Genomic DNA, 21,651 nt, shown 5'->3' with positions numbered 1-21,651 from the left:
ATGGTACATAATGTCACACTGCATTCCTGTAGGGGGAAAAAAAACCCAACACAAGGACAGAAGCACATACTTGAGAGCATCAAACTTGAAAGGCCAAAAGCATGCTGAGGGGAATCTGCTGCTGTTTTTAGAAAAGTCCTCAATGACTTTGACAGAGGAGAGAACAATAACTCACTTGGCTTCTTAAAAAAGACCAGCTCAGGTCCTCAGAAGGCACAATCATAGAACAGTTTGGGTTGGAAGGGACCCTAAAGATCATAAAGTTCCAACCCCCCTGCCCTGGGCAGGGACACCTCCCACCAGACCAGGTTGCTCCAAGCCCCATCCAGCCTGGCCTTGAACCCCTCCAGGGATGGGGCAGCCACAGCTTCTCTGGGCAACCTGTTCCCCAGCAAAATTACTCCAGCTTGTACCAAGCAAGGATCTGAGCTGCTCTGTTAATTCCAATGACGGGGCAGAGCTTCAGAACAGAGGAGGCTCTGACCAGAAAACCCAGCTCCAAACACCACCACCTGAAGCTCCTGGGCTCTGCCCGGCCTCTCTCCCCACTCACACCTCTTCATGGGGACTCACGTGTCCCAGGGTACAGCAAGGAACATCAGGGTGTTAGGGGCTGGAGGTTTGATGGGGAAGAGGAAGGTCACTGAGAAAGTTGCACAGGTCCAGAGCCTGCGTTTGCATGTGTTTTGCATATTCAAACACCCACTGAAAAGAAGGGCCGTTCTATGAGCAAATGGGGTGTCTGAAGCAGCATCGGGTTATTTGTACTACCTGCAGGACTTTGCTTGGCAAAGCGGAGATGGTAAGGTATGGAACATCACCATCCTCTGGGATCATTTAACACAATATTCAACCCAAATTCCAAAGGCCTCAATATTTTTATGCTTTCCCTTTTCCTCTTTATTCTCTCCAGTAAAGGCTGGCTTTCTCACGGCATCCGGAGACAAGAGCAGAAGTGGAGGATAAAGAGATTTGTGACACCTTCAGCCCAAGTGTGCTCAAAGAGTTTGGAGAAGCGCAGGGTGATGAGCTCATCCGTGACTAGTTCCCGTTCTCAAAGCTCCTCTGAACCACATCTTGGACCTCTGGAGCTGTGCCCATCATTGTATTACAGCAAACCGTCTCTTTCCTCGAGGGCTGTGACCCACTCTAGGCCAACCCAACCCCACAGCAACTCCTTTGTAGTCGGCTCTGCCGTCTGGGGCTGGAATTTGGGATCACTGCCCTAAGAAACAATGCTCTGTTACCATGTATATTTCTATAGAGAGGAAATGAAACGTAAGTTGGATGGACTAATTGCAGTGGAATTTGCATTCAAAGCATTTACTGTGGAGCCTGAAATCGTCACAGGATTTCTGGAAGTCATTCCTGCCTGTCTATCATCAGCCCCAAAAGGCCAATGGGATAACTAGAAATTTAAAATTAATACTGTGCAGACAAACTGGATGCAGTGCATCAGGTCTGATGAGATCAGAGCTAACTCAGATGGTCAAGTAGCTGGGAAAACCAATTTCCAGGCCGAGGTGAGAGGCAGCTGTAAGAATGATTATTTTTTTTTAATTCAAGAAAGTGCTTCTCTGCTCCATGCTAATAAATTGACTGCTGGAATTGCTCCATGAGCTCCTCAGATGGCATGGTCCAATTCTCATTGATTACTCCTACCCTCCTCAGCCACACCACACGCTAAGACCAAGTGTATAAACTTCAGCAGGTGCTACAGTGTCTACATCTCCATGTCATAGTGGTACAGTCAGACATGAAGCACAGCTGACCACTGTTTCCACCTCAGAGTTTAAGTCAGACATGAAGCACAGCTGACCACTGTTTCCACCTCAAACCGAGTTTGAGGATGGATCTAAAGAGCACCACAGGTTTGTAAGAATACCAGAAAAAAGGTATTTCTAGGTTAGGAACCTAGGAAAGCCCTGAGGCAGGTTTCATAGAATCATAGAATTTTTTGGGTTGGAAGGGGCCTTGAAAATCATCGAGTTCCGACCCCCCTGCCCTGGGCAGGGACACCTCCCACCAGACCAGGTTGCTCCAAGCCCCATCCAGCCTGGCCTTGAACCCCTCCAGGGATGGGGCAGCCACAGCTTCTCTGGGCAACCTGTTCCAGTGTCTCACCAAGCCAAGCATCATCAGTGTGTCTATCCACTGCAGCCCTTGTTTACATGTCTTCTTCCACCCTCTTCTGGTGGAAGTTAAGGGATTACCATAAGCAAAAAGAAAGCTAAGCAGAACAGATGAGCAGACAGACAAGACAGACAGACAAATCAGAGAAGGGCAGACGTCAGCAGCAATGCTCCCACATGTGAATGGAGAACCACGAGCAGGGAGGACACCCCAACCCAGCCGACAGAAAGAAGGAAACCTCTGCACACACCAAGCCCCGGCCCTGGTGGGAGCCAGGGGAAAGCTGGCCAAAGAGCTCTCACAAAGGACACTGAAAAGGCCTCAGTGCAGAGCAGCCCGACCTGAGGGCTGTGAAAGTCAATGGAAGGACTCCTGGATCAGAAGCTGAAGGTCATGTCTACAGCACCTCCCATGGGGAGCAGGTACCCATGCCTGCTGCAGGCTGCACAGCTCTGGCTTGGACAATGAACATATTGGATAGAAACCCCATCGTACTGAACATGTGGAGCAGCAGAAAACCACTGGGGGGGGATAAAAGCTTGTCTTGGGAGATGGTGCTAAGTGATGGACATGCCAAGTGAGTCAATGAACATATTGGATAGAAACCCCATCGTACTGAACATGTGGAGCAGCAGAAAACCACTGGGGGGGGGATAAAAGCTTGTCTTGGGAGATGGTGCTAAGTGATGGACGTGAGCGTAGCTGGTCTGTGCTGGGGAACACGGGGGGCTGAGCATCCTCCTCACGCCCCTCCTCTCTACCACCACAAAGAGAGTGAAATTACTCGCTGCTCCACCCGAGTGGTTTTGTACAAGCAGAACACACTCTGGCACCACTGCTGACCATCACACTGTCCTAACAGGGCCTCAGAGTGAAACAGGAATTAAACCAGGACATTTCTGAGTGTCCCCTGAAACAAATAAAAATGATAGATTACTTTACTGCTTAATATCAGTATCATATTTTACTGAATTCTCTACCAAGTTACACTTAAAATACCTTTCATATGCTGTGGGCTGGTTCTTTTTTCTTTCTAGTTTGGACCGTGAAACTAAACAAAAGTAAACCAGGACATTTCTGAGTGTCCCCTGAAACAAATAAAAATGATAGATTACTTTACTGCTTAATATCAGTATCATATTTTACTGAATTCTCTACCAAGTTACACTTAAAATACCTTTCATATGCTGTGGGCTGGTTCTTTTTTCTTTCTAGTTTGGACCGTGAAACTAAACAAAAGTCATCACTTCAGAATAGCTGAAAGAGCCACTGCAGTCATCACTTCAGAATAGCTGAAAGAGCCACCGCATTTTATATAGAATCATAGAATTGTCTAGGTTGGAAGGGACTTTTCAGATCATCTAGTCCAACCATCAATCTAACACTGACAAAACCCATCACTAAGCCATGTCCCTCAGCACCACGTCTGCCTGTCTTTTAAATACCTCCAGGGATGGTGACTCTACCACTTCCCTGGGCAGCCTCTTCCAATACTTGATAACCCTTTCAGGATATAACTTTTTTTTCTAATAACCAATCTAAACCTCCCCAGCACAACCTGAAGCCATTTCCCTCTTGTCCTACCAAGAACACAGTCCTTACCCCAGTCCTCTACCAAAGGGGTCTTAAATCTGCAAAAAAACACTGGGTCAGAATTTCATAACTGGGCAGGTTCTCTCTAATGAGAAAGAAAATTGAAATTCAAAATGGTAAAATACCTCAAACAGCAGAGATGGACAATAATGGAAACAAAACCCCAATGTAACATCTCATTTCCATGTCTACTCTAGCGCTTTTCTCATGTGATTAAAATCAATTAAAAGATGACAGCTTTTTGAAAAGGCCTCCAGGGTAGTACCTGCAGCTCTGCCAAAGCCATCGGCCTCTGTGTGGGTCACCCAGATAATGAGAAGTCATTTGCACACATAAATACCACTCCTGCCCCCTAAACAACTGTAGAGCCAGAGCTGGGAAAGGAGGTCAAGACTACAGATAATGTCACATGCAGTTTTAACTTAACGCTGACAATGCTCTGATTAAGGCGTACAAAATATAAATTTTGGCTTGACTTCAGCTGCAAAGAAAGGCCAGAGGGTTCCATTACAACCAGGTGCAACCCCCAAAATAGAACTAACTGCGTGCCAGGCAGCTCTTGGGAGAAACATCCTTCCCTAAATGTGACTCTTTGCTCCTGCTCCTTTGACTCGCACGCGTCCGGTGCAAGCACCAGCAGGACTGAGCAGAGCAGAGGTGAGGAGAAGCCAACACAGAAACCTTCTGTGGGTTTTTTAACATGAAGCAGGGTCTGTATCCTATGGGACTCGGGTATTGAAACGGAAAGGGAAGCAGGAGGTGGTTGTCCAATAAAAAGTTGTGCAAGCTCCCAATCAGAGGGAAATAAGGTGAGGAAAGGTAACAGGAAAATTTCAGGGTTAAAGCTGTAACTCGCTCTCATAAACTGACCGAGAAAATAATCAGCATTGGCAACTACTTCCCACACTCATCTTGCCTGAGCAGCCTGCCTGGTTGACTGACCAAGCCAAAGATTGCTTCCCCAGCACCCATCACTGCAAATTCAGTCCAGATTTTGCTAATTGGGAGCTTTCTGATTCAAATATTGCCATCTTGTGGAAGCTGCCGGGAAGGACCAACCAGACACCAGCAGCTGCAAGTACCGCTCATTCCTGGGCCCTGGATGTTCCCAGCCACAGGGTGCTGAGGAGTTGGTTATGCTGCACAGACCCTACTGCATCCCTCTTTAAAGATGTTTATATCTCTCAGCAACAGAGCTGAGAACCTCTGAATCCCAGCCGAGAAGGCTGGAAGAGGTCCCTGACATGGTGGACACCGAAGTTGTGTAGGCCTTACCCCCAGCTCTGAGACGCTCAGACCCCAAATCCTGACCTCAGATGGTTAAACAAAACCTGCACCAAAGTATCTCACACTACATCACTCTGGCTAACAAGGCCACCGATACTGCCCCATAATGCAATCGAGACCTAGGAACTCAAGGTCAGAACTAAATAAGCCCTGGGTTAATCCCTTGGAGGAACAGAAAATCAGTTCCTCAGCTGGCACAAACTGGCAGAAACCCAGACTTGAGCTATGTGGATTTGCACCAGCTGAAGATTTTGCCCATACCTGCCCTTCTGCACAGCCTGGAAGTCATTTTAATTCTTTTTAATGTTTTTTTTTAAATAAAAATTCTAAATTGGGTGACAGGAGAAACATCTTACCTGTAGAAATCAGTGAATGGCTAAACAAGCATATGACAAAACAATGGCATGGCATGGACACAACTCTAATGGAAGAGTAATCAGCAAAGATGATTACCTGTGGCTTATTGACTCTGCGTGTAAGTCTGGGAGGTGGCTGTGTTGTGACAGGAGAGGAAGAGAGGGCATAGGAAGAGAGAGGAGCAGATGAAGAGAATGCTTTTGAGTCTGCAGACTTTTGAAGAAAAGAAAAGTTGGTCAGCTTGGCACACACTCTCTTATCACAATCACTGCTAGTGATAAGAGCATCTACTATCCAGTAAGTTCGATGCACACACAGCAAACGTAACTCCATGCAAGGGCAAGGGCAGTTTCCTGTTGGTTTGTCAGAGCTGACCACCTCATTCAGTTTTAAACATGCAGGTTATGGCTGTAAAATATGCTACTAAAAATATATCCAGTCTTTACGCAGCCTTCATTACACTTCTGGTTATGATTCAAGCAGAAATCAGACAATTTGTTGTAAGATTTCCCAGTGTGAAATGTGTCATTTTAGAAACCCTAGCCCCTCATTATTGAGCGCTGGCAGATGGAGTGTGTCATGGAGGCTATCGCAGGGCATCCAAGATGGTATTTAAAAAGCTATGACTTTGAGCTCTGCAAACTTCCACTCGTTATACAAGATAGCATGGGGGTGCTGTAATTTCTTTGGCATTTATAGCACACAATGGACCCCAAGTCAACTGAGAGCTGCAAAAGAAGGCAGATCTCCTTTATCCAGACTGGGGGCAGAAGATATGCTGTAGGAGCTACTGCAAGGTTCCCCTGTGTTCCCTCTCCTTGTGACATCCAGCTACGTATAACTGAAAACTCTTGGGGGAAAAGTATTACTAGGTCTAATTCTCATTTGTGGGTAGGTTCTCTCACATCATTTTGGAAATGCAAACCTAATAAATTACAACAATCAAGCCTCTTGACTTAGTCAGGCACATCCCAGACTAAGGTTCACTAAACCACAGGTTCCAGGATCAACAGGGGACAACTTTTGTGATTCCAGGAGCCAGGCTGACATTTACGAGGCTTTTCAGTCCTTGGCTTTAGGAGGAACAAATAAATCCTATCACCAAAAATGATCCATTGCACACTGGAAAATCTCAGGATAGCAAGGAATTGCCTGTATTGTCCACGGTGAGGTATATGGGCACAAGGTCTACGTGATACTTTCATCTGACACGTATGGTGATATCTAGGACAATCACCTCATTAGACATGACCAATTGAGTCAGTCCTGTGTTATCTCTTGAAAATGATTTTATATTATACTGCTCCTGAGCACTCTTCTAAAAACTTTTTGATCTGCTCTCCAGTGAATGCCACTGGCGACCCCTGGGAGAAGGTCTTAGGATCATCAAAACGACACGTGGCAGCCACTGGCTCTTCCTGGCCAGCAGAGCAACACAAACCTCAGCACACCAGTTAAAAATCAGGGATTCAGAGCAGCACACACACATGCAGGAGAAGTACCTTCTTTTCCCCGCTTTGGAACTTTCCCAAATCACCTTTCCTCTCGCCTCTTTTCTCTCCTTTACCTCCCTGCACAATAGCCATTAGCTCCTGACACAACTGGTTGTCCTCAGAGGAACCCAGGGCTCTCTTTTCGGGGCTCACACGCATGTCTAGCTGGGATGGTTTCAGGCAGCGCTCGACAGAGACGTTGGGAAGAGCGTGAGCCCCCTGCTCGGGGTCACTGCCACCCTCTCTAGGCTTTTGGAGCCAGGCTTGGCTGCTCGGAGCAGCTCGATGCTGCCCTGCCAGGACGTTTTCGGGGCTCTCCACCCCCCAGCGAGGGGAGCTGGAGTAGCTCACGCTGGGAGAAGGGGAGCCACCAAATTTTTCTTCGCTCTGGGGAGCGGCCTGATAGGAACTGCGAGGTCTGGAGGAGTGAGGGGGCAACGGGGATTTAATGGACCTGGGAGTCGAGGAGCCAGAGAGGTGAGAATGGTGGAGGCTGACCGTGGGGGAAGGACTGGCCGCGGCAGAAGGCGAGAGATAGTCAGTGTGAGGGAGGGAGGCTTCAGGCAGAGGAGGCAATGGAGGAGTTATGGCAGGAGTGGTGCTGGGAGACACCCCCACGGTCAGAGCGATCCACTCGGAGGTGACCGCCTGAACCTCCGGAGATAAAGCGCGGCGCGCGAAAGGCAAAGGCGGAGGAGTTGGTGTATGGAGCAGCTCAGAGCTGGGAGACTTGAAGGAGACAAAAGCAGGAGAGAGAAAAAAAAAAAAAGAAAGAAATGAACAACAACAAAAAAATAGTAAAGGAAAATAGAAAACGACCGAGCAAAAGTAAATGGAGAGCGAGCGAGCGTGGAGAGGAGCAGATCTGTGACCAAGCATGGTGCATAGGTTTTCCACAGACAGAGGTGGAGAACGTGCTGTCCACAGCTACTCCAACCATGGAGTCCAGTCTGGATCTGAGCTGCTAATACCCTTCTCCAGCCTTTGCCAGAATCCCAGACATAAAACGACTCGTGGAAGACCTTAGACTTCATACCATATGCCCTAAGTCCCTCAGGGAGGTGGGGAAGCCACCATCCACGATGGCAGCATGTGGCATTTGACTGGCCTGGCAGTAATAGCTGGGGGCCCAGCAGCTGGCACTGGGGAGCCAGTTGGAATTCACTGCTTCAGTGAATTTTGACTTTATCCAGCTCTTGAATGAGCAATGCCTGCCCCTCAAGAAACCTGCCCTGCTGAAGCTGTGGAGGAGAAATGGATCAGAAAAGCCAGCCGTGGCTATTTGGTCTTTAGGTGATTAAAGTAGGTCCTATAAAGGCAGAACACACGACTGAGCTCTGCCCTTAGCTATTAGCCACCAGCCACACCAGTGAGATCAGCTACTGATCGGAGAGTTTCTCAGTCCTCTGCCAAGTTAGGCAAAAAAGTAAGGGAGAGAATTCATTTACTAGGGAAGGAACCAAAAGAATAACAAGGGAAACCAAAAAAAGGGTGGATATTACCCCTTCCATCAAAGGCAGAAGCCTGCAGAGAGCTGGTGGCAGACAAGCCACAGCTACAGAGAGACTGCCAAGCTCAAACACAAAAGCTCAGCTGAGGCCCACTTTGACAAGCAACAAGCCTTTCCTCTTTACAGTGGCTGAGAATAAAAACACTCCTTCTAGGGAAGATCCAGACAGACACCAGGCATGAGCCACAGCAGCCTTTCCCATCCATCCTGTACTGTCAATTCCTTCCTTCACAGACACCAGGCATGAGCCACAGCAGCCTTCCCCATCCATCCTGTAAATTCCTTCCTCTGGGAAGATCCAGACAGACACCAGGCATGAGCCACAGCAGCCTTTCCCATCCATCCTGTACTGTCAATTCCTTCCTTCCAAGCCCAATTCTCCACTTTTGCTCCTTGCAGTCTTGACCTCAGAATGACCTTGCTTCTGTCCCGTGGGTGAGAGGGGGATGCACCAGAACTTCATGACCATGACCCAGACACGAATGCTGACCCTTATGCATGAGTATTCGCAGAATGAGAGCAAAACAAAGGGATTTAGAGACTCACTGCCTGCCTGATACGTTTTCCATGGCAAACATTCTGGGATCCCCATACAATTACCTGCTGCCATTTTGATTTCCAGTTTGAACTGCAGTATGGTTTATAGGGAATCTAATATCCATGGAAGATCCCAGACTGGCCTGCTCTCAAAGCCTGAGTTCATTTAGCACCAATTTCAAATAATACAGGCCATTCTCCTGATCTTATCTCCCAAAACCTTGGTTGTGAGCTGAGATGTTTAGGAGTAAGTATACAGCTTGATTCAAGCTGATTGGGATCAACATAATGACACCTACAGACTATAACAGTCTGTGATGCCCTTTTAATAGTCATAATAAAATTTCACTCATCTCAGGAGGAGCTGTATCACCAATTCATTCCATTTCTGGCAGTGAAATTTATTCAGGTGGCTGTGAACTGTAGCCTTTTCACCCTGGCCTGAATTCAAGCTACAGATTAGAGATGAAAAGCTGAGTCTCCAAATCCCCAAATGACCCATTCATTAACCTTTCTGGTAAATGAAACATCACCTCTACCCTGCAGTTGCAGCACGCTGCAGGGAGCACAAGGCTTGTACTGGACAAAACACTAGTCTTAGCTACAGCTTTTTTTCAGCTATTGCTTCTTGCACAGCAATGGCAACTTCCCTCTGCTCTGCAAGGTGCTGTGACTGGCTGTATCTAGTCCAAATACCTGTGGTGAAGCTGTCACGCTGCGGTTAGGGGAGAGGGACATCGGTGGGTCGGGGTAGTCGATGGCATTCTTGACCACTGGCCGTTTGAGCACCTCCACGTAAGTGACAGGGAAGATGCCTTGGCGACTGGTGCCAGAGATTCTTCCTTCATACCAGTTCTCATCCACCCGTCGGATCAACGTGATCCTTTCACCCTAGGGGAAGGAACAGTAACGCGGTCCCGACTTTAACATATTTCATCATTTCATTCCCAAAGCAGCTTACATTTTTAATCTTGCTGCAGCTGGCTTAAAACAATCGGGCACTCTCAGCTTCCCCTGTTTCCCAGTTACGTGGTTCTAACCCTAACCTCTGTGTGGGAATGATATTTTTCAGTTCAGGGAAGGAGGAGATGCAGATATTCTGGTGTTCCCTTGGGCTGTCTGCAGACGAGTTACGCTCGCTTCACATCTTCAAGACCCTACTTTCTAAAGCCAGTTAAAAAAATGGAAACCAGCAGTTTCAGGCTGGCCATGAGACTCTCAGGGGTATGAAGTGTACAGGGAGTACACACAGGTCTGTAAGTTTAAACCAGGTCTCTCTGTGCTCTCTCCTGTTTTGCTGGCAAATGAAGTGACTTCCAGAACCTTAATATAAACTGCAAGCCCCACCTTCAAGAGAAGACAAGGCAAGATCTAATCTAAGCATCAAAATGGAAAGCTGGTTGAGATGGGGAAATACTGCTACTTAACCTAACTATGGCTGACTTTGCTCTGAACAACCTTTACACAACCCATTCCTATCCCTTTGCTCTGCAGGCAGGTCTAACCAGCCACCTCAAGACCACAGAACCTCTCTTGCCTGTGTGAAAAAACCTCAGCATTTGTCTAGATTCAACTCATCAGCACAACAACAGTCCTACCTTTCTGAAGGACATTTCCACTTGAGTATCCCCGTTGAAGTTGAACTTCGCAATAGCATCTCCATATTCCAATACTTGCAATGGTGATGGCTTTTTGGGCTGAGCTTTCTCCGCTGGTGGGAGGAGCTAAAAACCAAACAAACAGAATCAAATGAGTCACATACGAAAAGCCCACAAACTGGTCACTGGGAGAAAGGGAGTGAGCACCTCCAAGGAAAGCAGCTACCTCTATGTACGATCGTGGGAAGATGCCAACTCTGCCATGGTGTTCACCTTCATACCAGTTCTGGTCAATCTGCTTGTAAATGTAAACAATATCTCCTTTTTGCAGAGGAAGCTCCCTGTTAACAATACAAGCACTCCATCAGAACCCCACTGGAAAACAGACGTCTTCCTTTGCTGCCCCAGCAACCCCTGGGTACCAAGGTCTGCATCAACCCTGTAGATACAAATCATGCTCCCCCCCGAAGTGAAAGCTACATGTTGAGAATTACCTCATTCATATCAAGATGTTCAGGGACTCTCTTACTCTTTGGGCATCCTCCCAAAAAGCTGGCTTAAGAGGGCCCTACTAACCCCACACCCTCCAGCAGCAATGGGGTCAAGCTCCAGCAAAGTATGTCACTGGCTTCCTTCCACATTGGATATGGTGAGCAGTGCTCAACGCCTGTTTTGAAACAGGTCATGTCACAAGTGCCTTCAAAGGAGACACGTGATTTTAATGGAAGCTAGTTTGCTGATCAGATGAACCCCCTCACACGCCAGTGTTGACTCTGCAACGATTGCACTTCTGGTCAGCCTGTGGTTCTGCAACCACTGACCTCACCTGGGCCAACAAATGGGATTTCAATCTACAGTCTTCACTGCTAAAACGATGAATGTCAGCAGCTTGAGGAACACCCACTGTGGGCAGCTTGTAGTAGGCTCATAAACCTACTACTCGGGTCCCCACAGGAGAACAGCCAACCCAGCCTTTCCTAACATGATTTTCACAAGCTCTTCTTTACTTTTGTGTGGTCCTCTGGTATGTTCTACTTAAAGGACACAACAGTTACACCATACATCTGCCTCAGTTTTATTGCAAGTGCTGAGGAGATGCTGTGTAAATCATTACAAATCATCATCTAGAAAACATATAATAATATTATCAGGACATTAGCACCTAAGAAGAAAAACTGCAAGTCCTTAACTGAATTCTGTTCTTTCTTCCCTCCCTACCAATGTTAAAATGAGAGCTTCTCTAAGCTCATACAGAGGGAAAGGCCTTCCAGGCCTTCTCTTCACAGCACTATTCCCCAAAACACCTGAGCAGTGCTGTGTGATTCACCTGTGAGACCACAACAGGGTTTGGAGGTACAACAAGGCCACCAGAAACATCCGCTGGTGTATCCACACTGGCTAGGGGAGCAGTGACCAGTCTGCACCCCTGTAGGTCCTCAATCAGGAAAATCCTCAGTCAAGGGCCCACCTACCCACCCTTAAAGCTAGGCAGCTGTTTAAGTCCCTTGCTGACTTTGGGCTATGCTTAGAACAGTGAAAAGGATGCTGTTCTGCATATTTCTGTTTTTCTGACCATCTGTATGAATCTGCAAGACCCATATTACTCTTCCCTGCCTGGGAAAGCTGCTGGAAAGACATTCCCAAAACACGAATCCAACCACACAACCCTTCATAAGTGCTGCATCCTAGGGGAAAAAGCAGAGGAAGACCACTCAAGGCTGTACTCACTTTAGCGTCTGTGCTTTGAAGTCAAACTTGGCTCTAGCAGGTCTCATCTAGAGATCAAAAAAACAAAATCAACACATTAGAAGAATAATTAGGTTTTCAACCCCCTTCTGAGGAAAAGCACCCAAACTTCTATAGCTAACATTAGTCTGGGGAAGAAAGTGAATGCAGATATTCTGCTACAAGCTTGTGTGCAACTGGTACTACAGCTCAAATATGCTGGGTGGGTCTCTCCCACCAGGGCAAAAAAGTGCCAACTTCTGGTATAATGGTAATTAAGAGCTTTACAGGAAATTGATTTAACAGCAGTAAACTTTTAAATGTCACAAACCCTGTTGAATGAAAGCTGCCCCAGTAACTACAGTTACTGGGGCTCCGGTACCAAATTTCCTTTGACATGTGACTGAAAAAGCAAAATTTACCAGTCAGGAAAAAAAACCTGTAGGATTTTATTTGATGTGGCTCTTACTGATTATTACCTGGCCTGGCTGAATCCTGCAATGTGACCCAGGCACTCTGTATAAATTGGTAGGAAAGAGACAAAGGTGAGGAGGAAATATGGATAAATTAAGGACATGTCTAAAAAAAAAAAAAGTCTTTGGTGGCCATAAAGCCAAAGAGGACGTTGACAGCAGGCCTGGGCTTTAAAGTTTGATTTACTTGGCTGAATGGCCGCCAAATAATCAGACAATTTTAAAGTCATTTTAAAGTAATAGAGCTTAAAATAAGAAGTATTGCATTCACGTGGCACCAGAGCACTTTGAAACTCCACGAAGGGCAGATGAGTGTCCTCCATCCACATGGTGAGCACCTCACCCACCACCCCAGTGCAGCACATCTGGGGAAACAGAGCTGCTGCCAAGAGCTCCCAGGGCAATCCCTAAGGCAGGAAAAGGCATTTGGGTCAGGACACCTGGACCAGCATCCAGCCCTTGGGAAAGCTGCCTTGGGCCCACGGGAAAACCATCTACCTCCTCCTTTGTCTCTTCCAGAAAAACTGACCAGGTCATACGTGGTGAAACATGCTGAGGTTTTTCCCAATTGTTTCTAAAAGATATCTTTCAAGAGGAGAAGAAATAATCCATTTCTAAAAAAAAAACCCCTATGAGACAGTCACATGGCCAGTATCAACAAGGCATGAAGTTTCTAAGCGTAAGGCACAGACAAGAAGGCGATGGAGCAATATGAGGGGAAAAGATGTAGAATGCCTTGGATTGACTAAAAGTAGCTGATATTTAAAGGCATGCATCACAGATGTGCACCAGCAATTCTCAGCAGGCATGCTTTAACATATGCAGCTTGCTCTAGAGATACCAATTAATTTACCAGGCACAAGAGTCAAAGCAGATCTAAATGAAGCCAGAATGGGAAAGGGGAAAGTGGGGAAAAAAAATAATAAAACAAACAAACAAAATAAAAAAAACCAAACGACATTCTCTGAAGAGCTAATGTCGGCCTAAAGCACAACATTGTGAGAGGCAAATATCGCTTTGGGTCAAGCAGCAGACTGAGGTAACTAAAACAGACCTCTGACCCAGATTTCCTCTTTGCTGTATCGTCTACATTTAGGAGGTCCCCAAACCGCTCATTAGTGATAAACTGATGGTGCGTTGGAATAACCCCTGTGTGCCTTCTAGCTGCAATATCAGCTTCTTCTTGCTCACGTTTAAGCCGTCTCTGGTCCTCTAAAAGTTTCTGCCATAAAATCGCATAAAATGGGCAGTAAATCATCTAGTTAAAGGCATTCAAAAGCTGCCATAAAATGTGACTTAAACAAAATTTCTGAGGTCACTGGGATTTTACAGTACAACATAAAACACCGATTCTACTAACTACACAAAACCCTTTCGTTTTGCAAGCACAGAAAATACATCAGCATTATAATGGCATAACTGAAACCCAGCTCATCCAGAGGATCTGATCCAAAGCTGATGGAAGTCAACAAGGAGTTTTTCTAAGTTTTGGCCAGGTCCCAGGAGCTTCTAAGAAGCTTGCTGATAATGCAAAGGGCTGATCCAAACCCCCTTCAACCAACAAGGAGTTTCTCGCCTTGACTTCCAAGAGACCTGAATCAGCCCCACTGGTAAGTTCTGAGGCACCAAACTCCCCTGAAGTTTGCGAGGAGCTCAGGACCCACCTTCAGGTACCAGCTCCTCCCATACACCCTTAGGGCTCATGTAATACATTTTGTAAAATAAAGCAAATAAACCCCAAAGAATTATTTTGGAAGCCTCTGGTACACTAATGGAAAGCAAATAAACCCCAAAGAATTATTTTGGAAGTCTCTGGCCGTTCATTCTTGAGTGCCTGGGCAGAAGGATTCTTCTGCCTTTTGAGGCTGACTTCAGGCTGAAGAAGCCAGCTTCATGCTAACTCATTTGAAGCCAGCAGGTCTTAGTGAACTTAAGAGTTTTACTTTTACACGAGTTTTCATGCTGGATTTTGGAAGTGGGGGGATTACTAACTGTTTCGTGGAGAAGACAGCAAAAACATTATTTTTCACATATAAATTAAGAGCAATTTTTACCATGTTTCAAAGCACGCATAAACATTATTTGAAGTCAGAAAGTTAACATTAGAAATGTAACTCACACCCCACACACCCCACCACCCCGGCAGTAAAAATCAACAGCTTCCTGGAAAGCAATCATTTCATAAATTCTTTAACTCAGCTTGAATACGATCAGTGCTGAAAAGTCTGCGTGGCTTTCCTTTTATTTCAGCTTCTCCCAGTGTTGCCCAGCCATTTAAAAAAGGGCTTCTACATTCTGTTGTCAACGACTTGGAACCCTGTAAAGAATTCTACTTTGCATGGGGTGGGAAACTTCAGGCTTTGTGACAGCTTGAAGTGTCTTACATTCGCTGCTCAAAACCTGAGGATCCCCACGAGAAAAATACCCTTCTCACCAGTTTGATTAATACCGACTCAAGTGGTTTGCTTGGAGAACAGTAAAACCTTAACTCACTTATAGAATAAACATTTCATCTTTATCTGTGAGTGCTGGGGTGTTGTACCACATCTCACACACATCTCCGACCTTTTCACACTCTTTAAAGCCCACATATACCATTTTGTGTAAGTGCTAAGAACTATCAGGTTCATTTTAAACAAAAGCTAAACTGGACTATACATTATACATTAAATCAGTGGTAGAAGTAATATTAAAATTATAACATACTTGTTCCAGCTTGTTGCTCTAATTTCCAATATACATAGCCATGGACATACAAGCTGTCCTTATATATGGCTGAATTCTGTATTTCCTGTATGTGGAGCAGCTACAACTGTTATTAGGCCATAAAGGAGGGCATTACCTCTTTATCGTCATGCCGTCTACGGAGGATTTCTTCTGGAGTTTCCATGTAATCAACTGGTGCAAAATGCCTTGGTGATTCTGAATCTACTTCGAAACAACATAAGGAGGTTAAAATACAGATGGATTTATCTAGCATAACCAGAAAGGAAAAAAATAGATATTTTTAAACAATTTGTTTCCGTTATGACAAGTAAGGATTCTCAATTGCCATTGACCAAATTGCCAATCAGATGTCGATAATTTATCCGTTTTCATTTTTTTCCCTTTTGGGCTGTACTTGTGAACAAAGATCCAAAAACAGGGAGGAAATAACAGTACGAGAGAGAGTAAAGACATAGAAGGACTTTGTGAAGAAAAGATTCGCTGCCATCAAAGTATGATTTGGCATTTTACTGTTGAGAAAAGTTTAATACACACGCACGCACACATACACACAACTAGACCTTGAGAAACTGCTCCTTGAAAGCAAATCAGCTGGGTTTGTTTTATATTCCCACGTGTGCAAATGATACAGAACTAGGAAATATCTCATGTTGAGATTCTTGCATCCCCGGAGTTGCTTGGGAGACCAACTGAACCCGATGTGATTAGAAAGGCAGGGGGAATCGTTTCTCAGAAGTGCAGCTGTTAACAAGTCCTGAACAAAAAATGCTCGGCAAGACACGCGAAGGACATCAGACACACGAGGGGGAAAAGAGAGTCAGGGGATGCAAAGACAGGGGGGTAAAAAATGCAAGGGTCGTGGAAGAAAAGGGGAGGAGAAAGGAAAGCAGGGAGACAGATGAAGGGACACTGGTAAAGAACACAAAAAGCCACCTCCTAGGTACGTCCCAAGTTCACTTTGCGGGTTGTTGTTTGTGTCCAGGCTGTGAGAGAGGACATATGGAACGGGGTTCCCATTGTTTAAGGAGTCAGGAGTGTCAGCCCGGCCCATGAAGCTATCTTGGCTAGGTCCCACCGTGGGGAAGTAGCTAAGCCTCTCCACAATGTCATAGGAAGACAGGCGCCTGGGGGCTAGAGGCCTGCTTCTGGAGGAGAGCTGGTGCTGGGGATGGTGGCTCTTGTCTCCTACACCCCCCTGGAGCTGTATGGGGTCTTCTGGGTTCTCGGGGCTGGGCACTGCCGGGCTTCCCGGGCACTCTGGGGGTGGAGTCCTGCAGGATTTGTGTTGGAAGGGCTTTTTCAATCGGAAGGGGAGCGGGCTCATAAGGTAGACATTTCTAGGGAGCACATGTCTGTCTCCGAAGACATCCCCTCTGGAATCAGGGTTCCTGGAGGCCTGCTGCTGCTCGTGCCTTCGGATGGTGGTGAACCTGGTGTAGGAAGCTGGACAGGCGCCTTTGCACCTGTTGATTTTATGCTTCTGAGGCCCATTGAGGTTGCTGCCACTGCTGCCACCGCTGTCATTGGAGGCGTTTGAGAGGAGATCTATCTCATCTGTGCAAGCTGAAAGCGTGTCCATAGGGATGGCATCGCTGACGTCCGAAGCCGTGTCCTCCACGTTGCTGCAGGAGCGGGAGGATTTGTCTGCCAAGCTGGCAGCATCCTTCTCTTCTTGCTGTGCTTTTGGCAAATCCAGAAGAAACTCTGCAGAGTAGGCAGAACTCAGACAAGTTTTAGACTGGAGAGCAGTGGTGAATTTGTTTTGTCCGGTGGTAAAGTCGAGGGAGGGCATCGATCGGGATCTCTGGATCAGCTGCTCAAAGGCACTGATACGGGAGGAAACGGTGTGTTTGGGGATCTGCTCGGATTCCTCTCGACTGAGGCTCTGCTCCATTCTGTCCTTGGCTTCATTCTCAAACTGGGAGGCAATATCCCTCACGCTGCAGGAGGAGACTGGGCCCAAATGGATCCTGGACCGGTTGATCTGGTGCATGTCTTTATACAGCATCGTGAACTCCATCCCACTCTTCCTGGAGGCAGGGAAGAGGTAGCCTTTCCTAGAGTTGGTGCCATACTCCTGCAGGCTCATGGTGCTGCCGGATTTGATGGCATACTCCTGCTTCGACTTCATCAACATGTTTTCTATGCTTTCCCCTATGTCTACCATGAAAGCTTTTTTATTATCAAACAAGGCAATGGAGCTACGAAGGTTTTCGCAGCTTTGAGCTTTCTCATGAGACAGCAAGATACCCTTCTTGTCCTGCACAAGAGCAGCTGGAGCTGCTAGTTTGGGTTTGAATTTGGAAGGGAGGATTTCAGTAATGCAGGCTTTTGCAGCTGATAAGGGCTTCTTATGTTTACATGCGTGACCTAACATACCGGTATGACTAGCGTTAAAGGTTCGGCTATTAACTGAAGAGGGTGCAGTCATATGAGCATTCCCACCTTTACGATCCACTGGTAAGCATGCAGAATAAAATAAATACAACCCGTTAGCTTAAGTGCTGGAAAGCTATTCAGAAAGGAGAAAGAACATGCTTGGATTTGATAAAAATGCACTTTAAAGAAACAAAGTTCCAAAACATAAAGAAAAGCAGGAAGAAAACTGCACAACAAGCCACGCTTACAGGAGGAGGTGGGGTGCTGCTAACATCTCTAAAATGAGAGGCTTGGCCAGAAGCAGATCTGGAGCACTTTGAAGGTAGCCTCCTAAAAAGTGCTAAGCATCATCAGCTTCCAGGGGAGCTATGGTACCATGGAAAAGGGCGTCTGAACCCTGGGCAGCATCAGGGTGTCAGCAAGAATGCAGAGGCACTATATCATTGCAAAAATGGCTTAATACCAAGCCTGTAATCACACCTACTGTGCTCTCACCACAGTGCTTGCCAAATGGCTTATTCCTGGGAGGGAGAAGACAAGCAGCGGGTGCCTGTGCTAGCACAAGCTGGCCGTGCCCAGGAGCTGCCTGCTGAGAGGTTCCCCGTACTAGGAATAAGCTGAGTGTCCTCCAGACAACGTAGTTGGCCATGTTTGCTTTAAAAATCAAGGAGTCAGATCAGGACTTTTTTGTTGTTGTTGTTGTTAAAGTCAGATCCAGTCTGGGTTCAGCTTAGACTGCAGTTTTTAGGTCTGTTTCCGATTTGAGTTCAAACTCAAATGTCAAAATAACCATCCAAGTTCAATTGCAGTTTGGGGAACAATAATTGTTTGAACAGATTTTTTTTGTTCAGATCCAGTTTGACTCCCTGCCCTACAGGCCTGACATAACGCTGAAAAAACAGCTGGAAGACAGAGAGACCTTTTTGATGTGATGTACTATTTTTAGGGAGAGCAGTTCAGAAACCCAACACATTCCCTCCCCGGTCCTCTCCCCATCTCAAGCCATTTTTAGGTGGAAGTTGGCTCAGAGGTACATTCCCCAGTACAACTCCCTGATGGGACTCGGGCTCTTCCTTCCCCTAATCTTCTAGAGAGTCCAAGATGGGGGGAGGAAAGGGAAGGGGGATCTCTGCTGCCTGGCCATCTCAGAGCCTGCAGGGCATTGCTGGACCACAGTGTCCCATGCATTCTTTGCACACCCCTCACAGGCAGGAGGCTGTGGAGCACAGGGTGCCAGCTACACCAGGGTAGCCAGGCCAGGAGAAATGGTGTGGCCTGCTGAGATATCCCAGCAGGAAGAGCAGAAAAGGCAGGGATGGGCTCTAGCACGGCAAGGCAGTGGGAGCAGATGGATAGCAAGGCCAGCCTGGGCAGCCTCGAGGAAGGACATGAGGGTGTGAGTTGCAGCTGGGGTGCTGGATGGAGGGGACCCGGTCCCTGTTGGGAAGAGGAACCTGGATCAGATAAAGGGGTCATGAAAAATATCAGCCAGTGTGGTCTGAGAGAAAAAAAACGAGGGAAAACTGAGGATGGCAAAGAGGAAGGACAGAGGAAACCTCAACTGGCTTGAATAGGACTCTAAACCCTGCAGCAGTTTGCCCTGGATCACCTGGCTTTTAACACTCTGTGCAGAACGGAGAAGAAGTTGAGTGCCCTGACCACCTACCTTTTGTGGAAGCAGAGCTAGAAGGTCGCTTGAGACCACTCAGCCCCTGGAATGGGATATCTCCACCTTCCAGCACACTCTTGTAAATCTGCCTTTCATTCTCCAAGCCAGCAGGGTCCCCCGGTGCTGGTTCCGACTCCCTCTTCACTGCATGGTAGTTGGGTGAATACGTGGAACTGGAAAACACAAAAAAAAGGGGAGGGACACCCGTGGGTCACTCCTGTTTGCTAAGAGCCTCATGCAAATAAGAGAAAACCCACACTTCTGAACCCAGAACAGACTGTGTGTTAAGAACCCGTGCTGAATGAAGAGGTCAGGAATACATCGATCGTGTTCTACCATAGCATCCTCCACCTGAGGGACCTCTCCCCATTCAGTCCCTCAGAAAACAGGCAACAGGAAAGCTCTCCTCCTTAATGTTACGGATCAGACAACAGAGTCATGGAGCAGATGGATGATTTCTTTGCAGACACAAAGAAATTCATGGCTTAGCTGGAAGTAGCACAAATATCTTCCAGCTCCCAGCCCTCTCTCCTTACACACTAGCCATGCCTGTCCCCTGCTTACAAAGCACAGCTGCTCAGGAGAGCTCATCTCAACCAGTTCAGCCTCCCAGTTAACACTATACTTCAAGACTCCCAGAGCAATTTTTCAAGCCCATGAGGGAGGGACCATGCAGAGAAGCCATAGTAAGGGGCTATAGACACTACAGTTTCAAACACCAAAGAAATTCCCAGATATGCACACTTCTGCTCAGCTTTGCCTCCACCTTGCACTACAGGGAATGAAAAATCCCAGACTCTAAGTCTACCGTGCGGATATATTTAAACAAAATGCTGTTAAAATGAGTACAGTTTTAATTTCTTAGGCCTTTAAAGACTGGACATTTCTCCATCATGAATCAAAGCACAAACATCTGATTTCTAGATTTCACTGTTCTCTCTCCAAAAAAATAACTGGCAATGCCATGGTATAAATGGCCTTTCCAGGCACAAAAGACTCCCCGAACAATGAGGCAGACAACGTTTTCCTAAAAGTTAAGCTCATCCGATACCACTTCTTGTGCTCAACCAGGCTCTTCAGAAAAAGATGCAGTCTCACCACAAAGCTATTCTGGGGCCAAAGCATGACTGCTGGAAAGTTTGAACAAAATAATAATAAAAAAAAAATAAATAGGGCATTTGCCAATTCATGGAAACATTCTGAAAGCTGATTTACATCCTGATGTCCAGGAGTGATTCAAATTTATGTGACTGGAAATGCTTGCAGTTACGCCTGCTTGTTGTGGATAAATTTGTACATGCATCTGTTTGTTTTGGATAAACGCTGTACTTATGGGGTAAAGAGAAAGCTTTCAAACACATCAGCGGACTGGCCGCGGAGGTGGAATTACACAATGTCTGGATCACAAAGAAGATTTTAGTTTCTGGACAAGGAAAACCAGGTCATATGCGGTCTCATGAATTACTTTCTGGAGTAAAAGCTCATAAAAAGCAGCGAGAAAGAGAAAGGGAAAAGTGTCACTTTTTCAACCCAGGCAATGCTCAAACAGAGCCACAGCTACAGAGCTGTTGTGTCTTACGGGGGTTACACCAGTGCCCCCCTTTTTCAGGCTCCCAAGGAAGTCCTGCCAGTTGCTGCAGGGAATAATTACTGTTCTTTCACTTAAAGGAGGTGAGGTAAAAGCATTTTAGCCTAGTTGTTAAAAACCAAAGGGTTACAACGATCCCACCTTGGGGAAACACCTAGGGGAGAGAGAAGAGGCATGTGGCAAAGTCCCTTTACTGGTTGCTCCCTCCTCAGGACCAGCAAGCAGTTCTGAGGGTGGGGGGCAAAGTGGTCTGCGAGACTAGAATCAGGTGAACAGATGGAAGAGCAACACTGCAAAAAAGACAATAAACTCCAGGCATGTTTTCCCTCTGCTGTCTAAGGGCATGGCAGGGAGAAACGGCAATAAACTCCAGGCATCTTTTCCCCCTGAGAGCAGGGGGAAAAGATGCCTGGAGTTTATTGCCTCTAAGGACAGGGCAGGGAGGAATGTGTGATGCCACTGAGCCTCACTGGTGTTTCCCATTCCCAGCCGACCCAGGTTGCTTCCCCCTCCACTGGCTCGGATGCTGCCACTCCTGTGTGCTTTGGGTGGCATCAGAAAAGGGCAGACAGTGCTGTCTGG

General features: G+C 46.7%; 1 protein-coding gene across 43 annotated transcripts in view; it reads right to left on the bottom strand.

Moving 5' to 3' along the window:
* Positions 1 to 21,651, bottom strand: part of SORBS1 (sorbin and SH3 domain containing 1) — a 74,097-nt gene that overhangs the window by 6,735 nt on the left and 45,711 nt on the right. For 20 of the 43 annotated variants that reach the window (XM_014956189.1, XM_014956194.1, XM_014956187.1 and 17 more), the window contains 10 exons: positions 19,479 to 19,654; positions 16,367 to 17,890; positions 15,549 to 15,634; positions 13,761 to 13,928; positions 12,237 to 12,283; positions 10,735 to 10,849; positions 10,509 to 10,634; positions 9,607 to 9,801; positions 6,873 to 7,592; positions 5,467 to 5,583 (listed from right to left, as the gene is read on the bottom strand). In XM_014956189.1, the coding sequence (XP_014811675.1) occupies positions 5,467 to 5,583; positions 6,873 to 7,592; positions 9,607 to 9,801; positions 10,509 to 10,634; positions 10,735 to 10,849; positions 12,237 to 12,283; positions 13,761 to 13,928; positions 15,549 to 15,634; positions 16,367 to 17,890; positions 19,479 to 19,654 (3,274 nt within the window). The remainder of the gene's footprint in view (positions 1 to 5,466; positions 5,584 to 6,872; positions 7,593 to 9,606; positions 9,802 to 10,508; positions 10,635 to 10,734; positions 10,850 to 12,236; positions 12,284 to 13,760; positions 13,929 to 15,548; positions 15,635 to 16,366; positions 17,891 to 19,478; positions 19,655 to 21,651) is intronic. The other 23 variants (XM_014956216.1, XM_014956217.1, XM_014956225.1 and 20 more) reach the window with 7 other exon arrangements.

Source organism: Calidris pugnax, unplaced genomic scaffold, assembly GCF_001431845.1.
Source record: "Calidris pugnax isolate Ruff unplaced genomic scaffold, ASM143184v1 scaffold196, whole genome shotgun sequence".
Taxonomy (NCBI): domain Eukaryota; kingdom Metazoa; phylum Chordata; class Aves; order Charadriiformes; family Scolopacidae; genus Calidris; species Calidris pugnax.
This window is presented reverse-complemented; position numbering and strand designations above follow the sequence as displayed.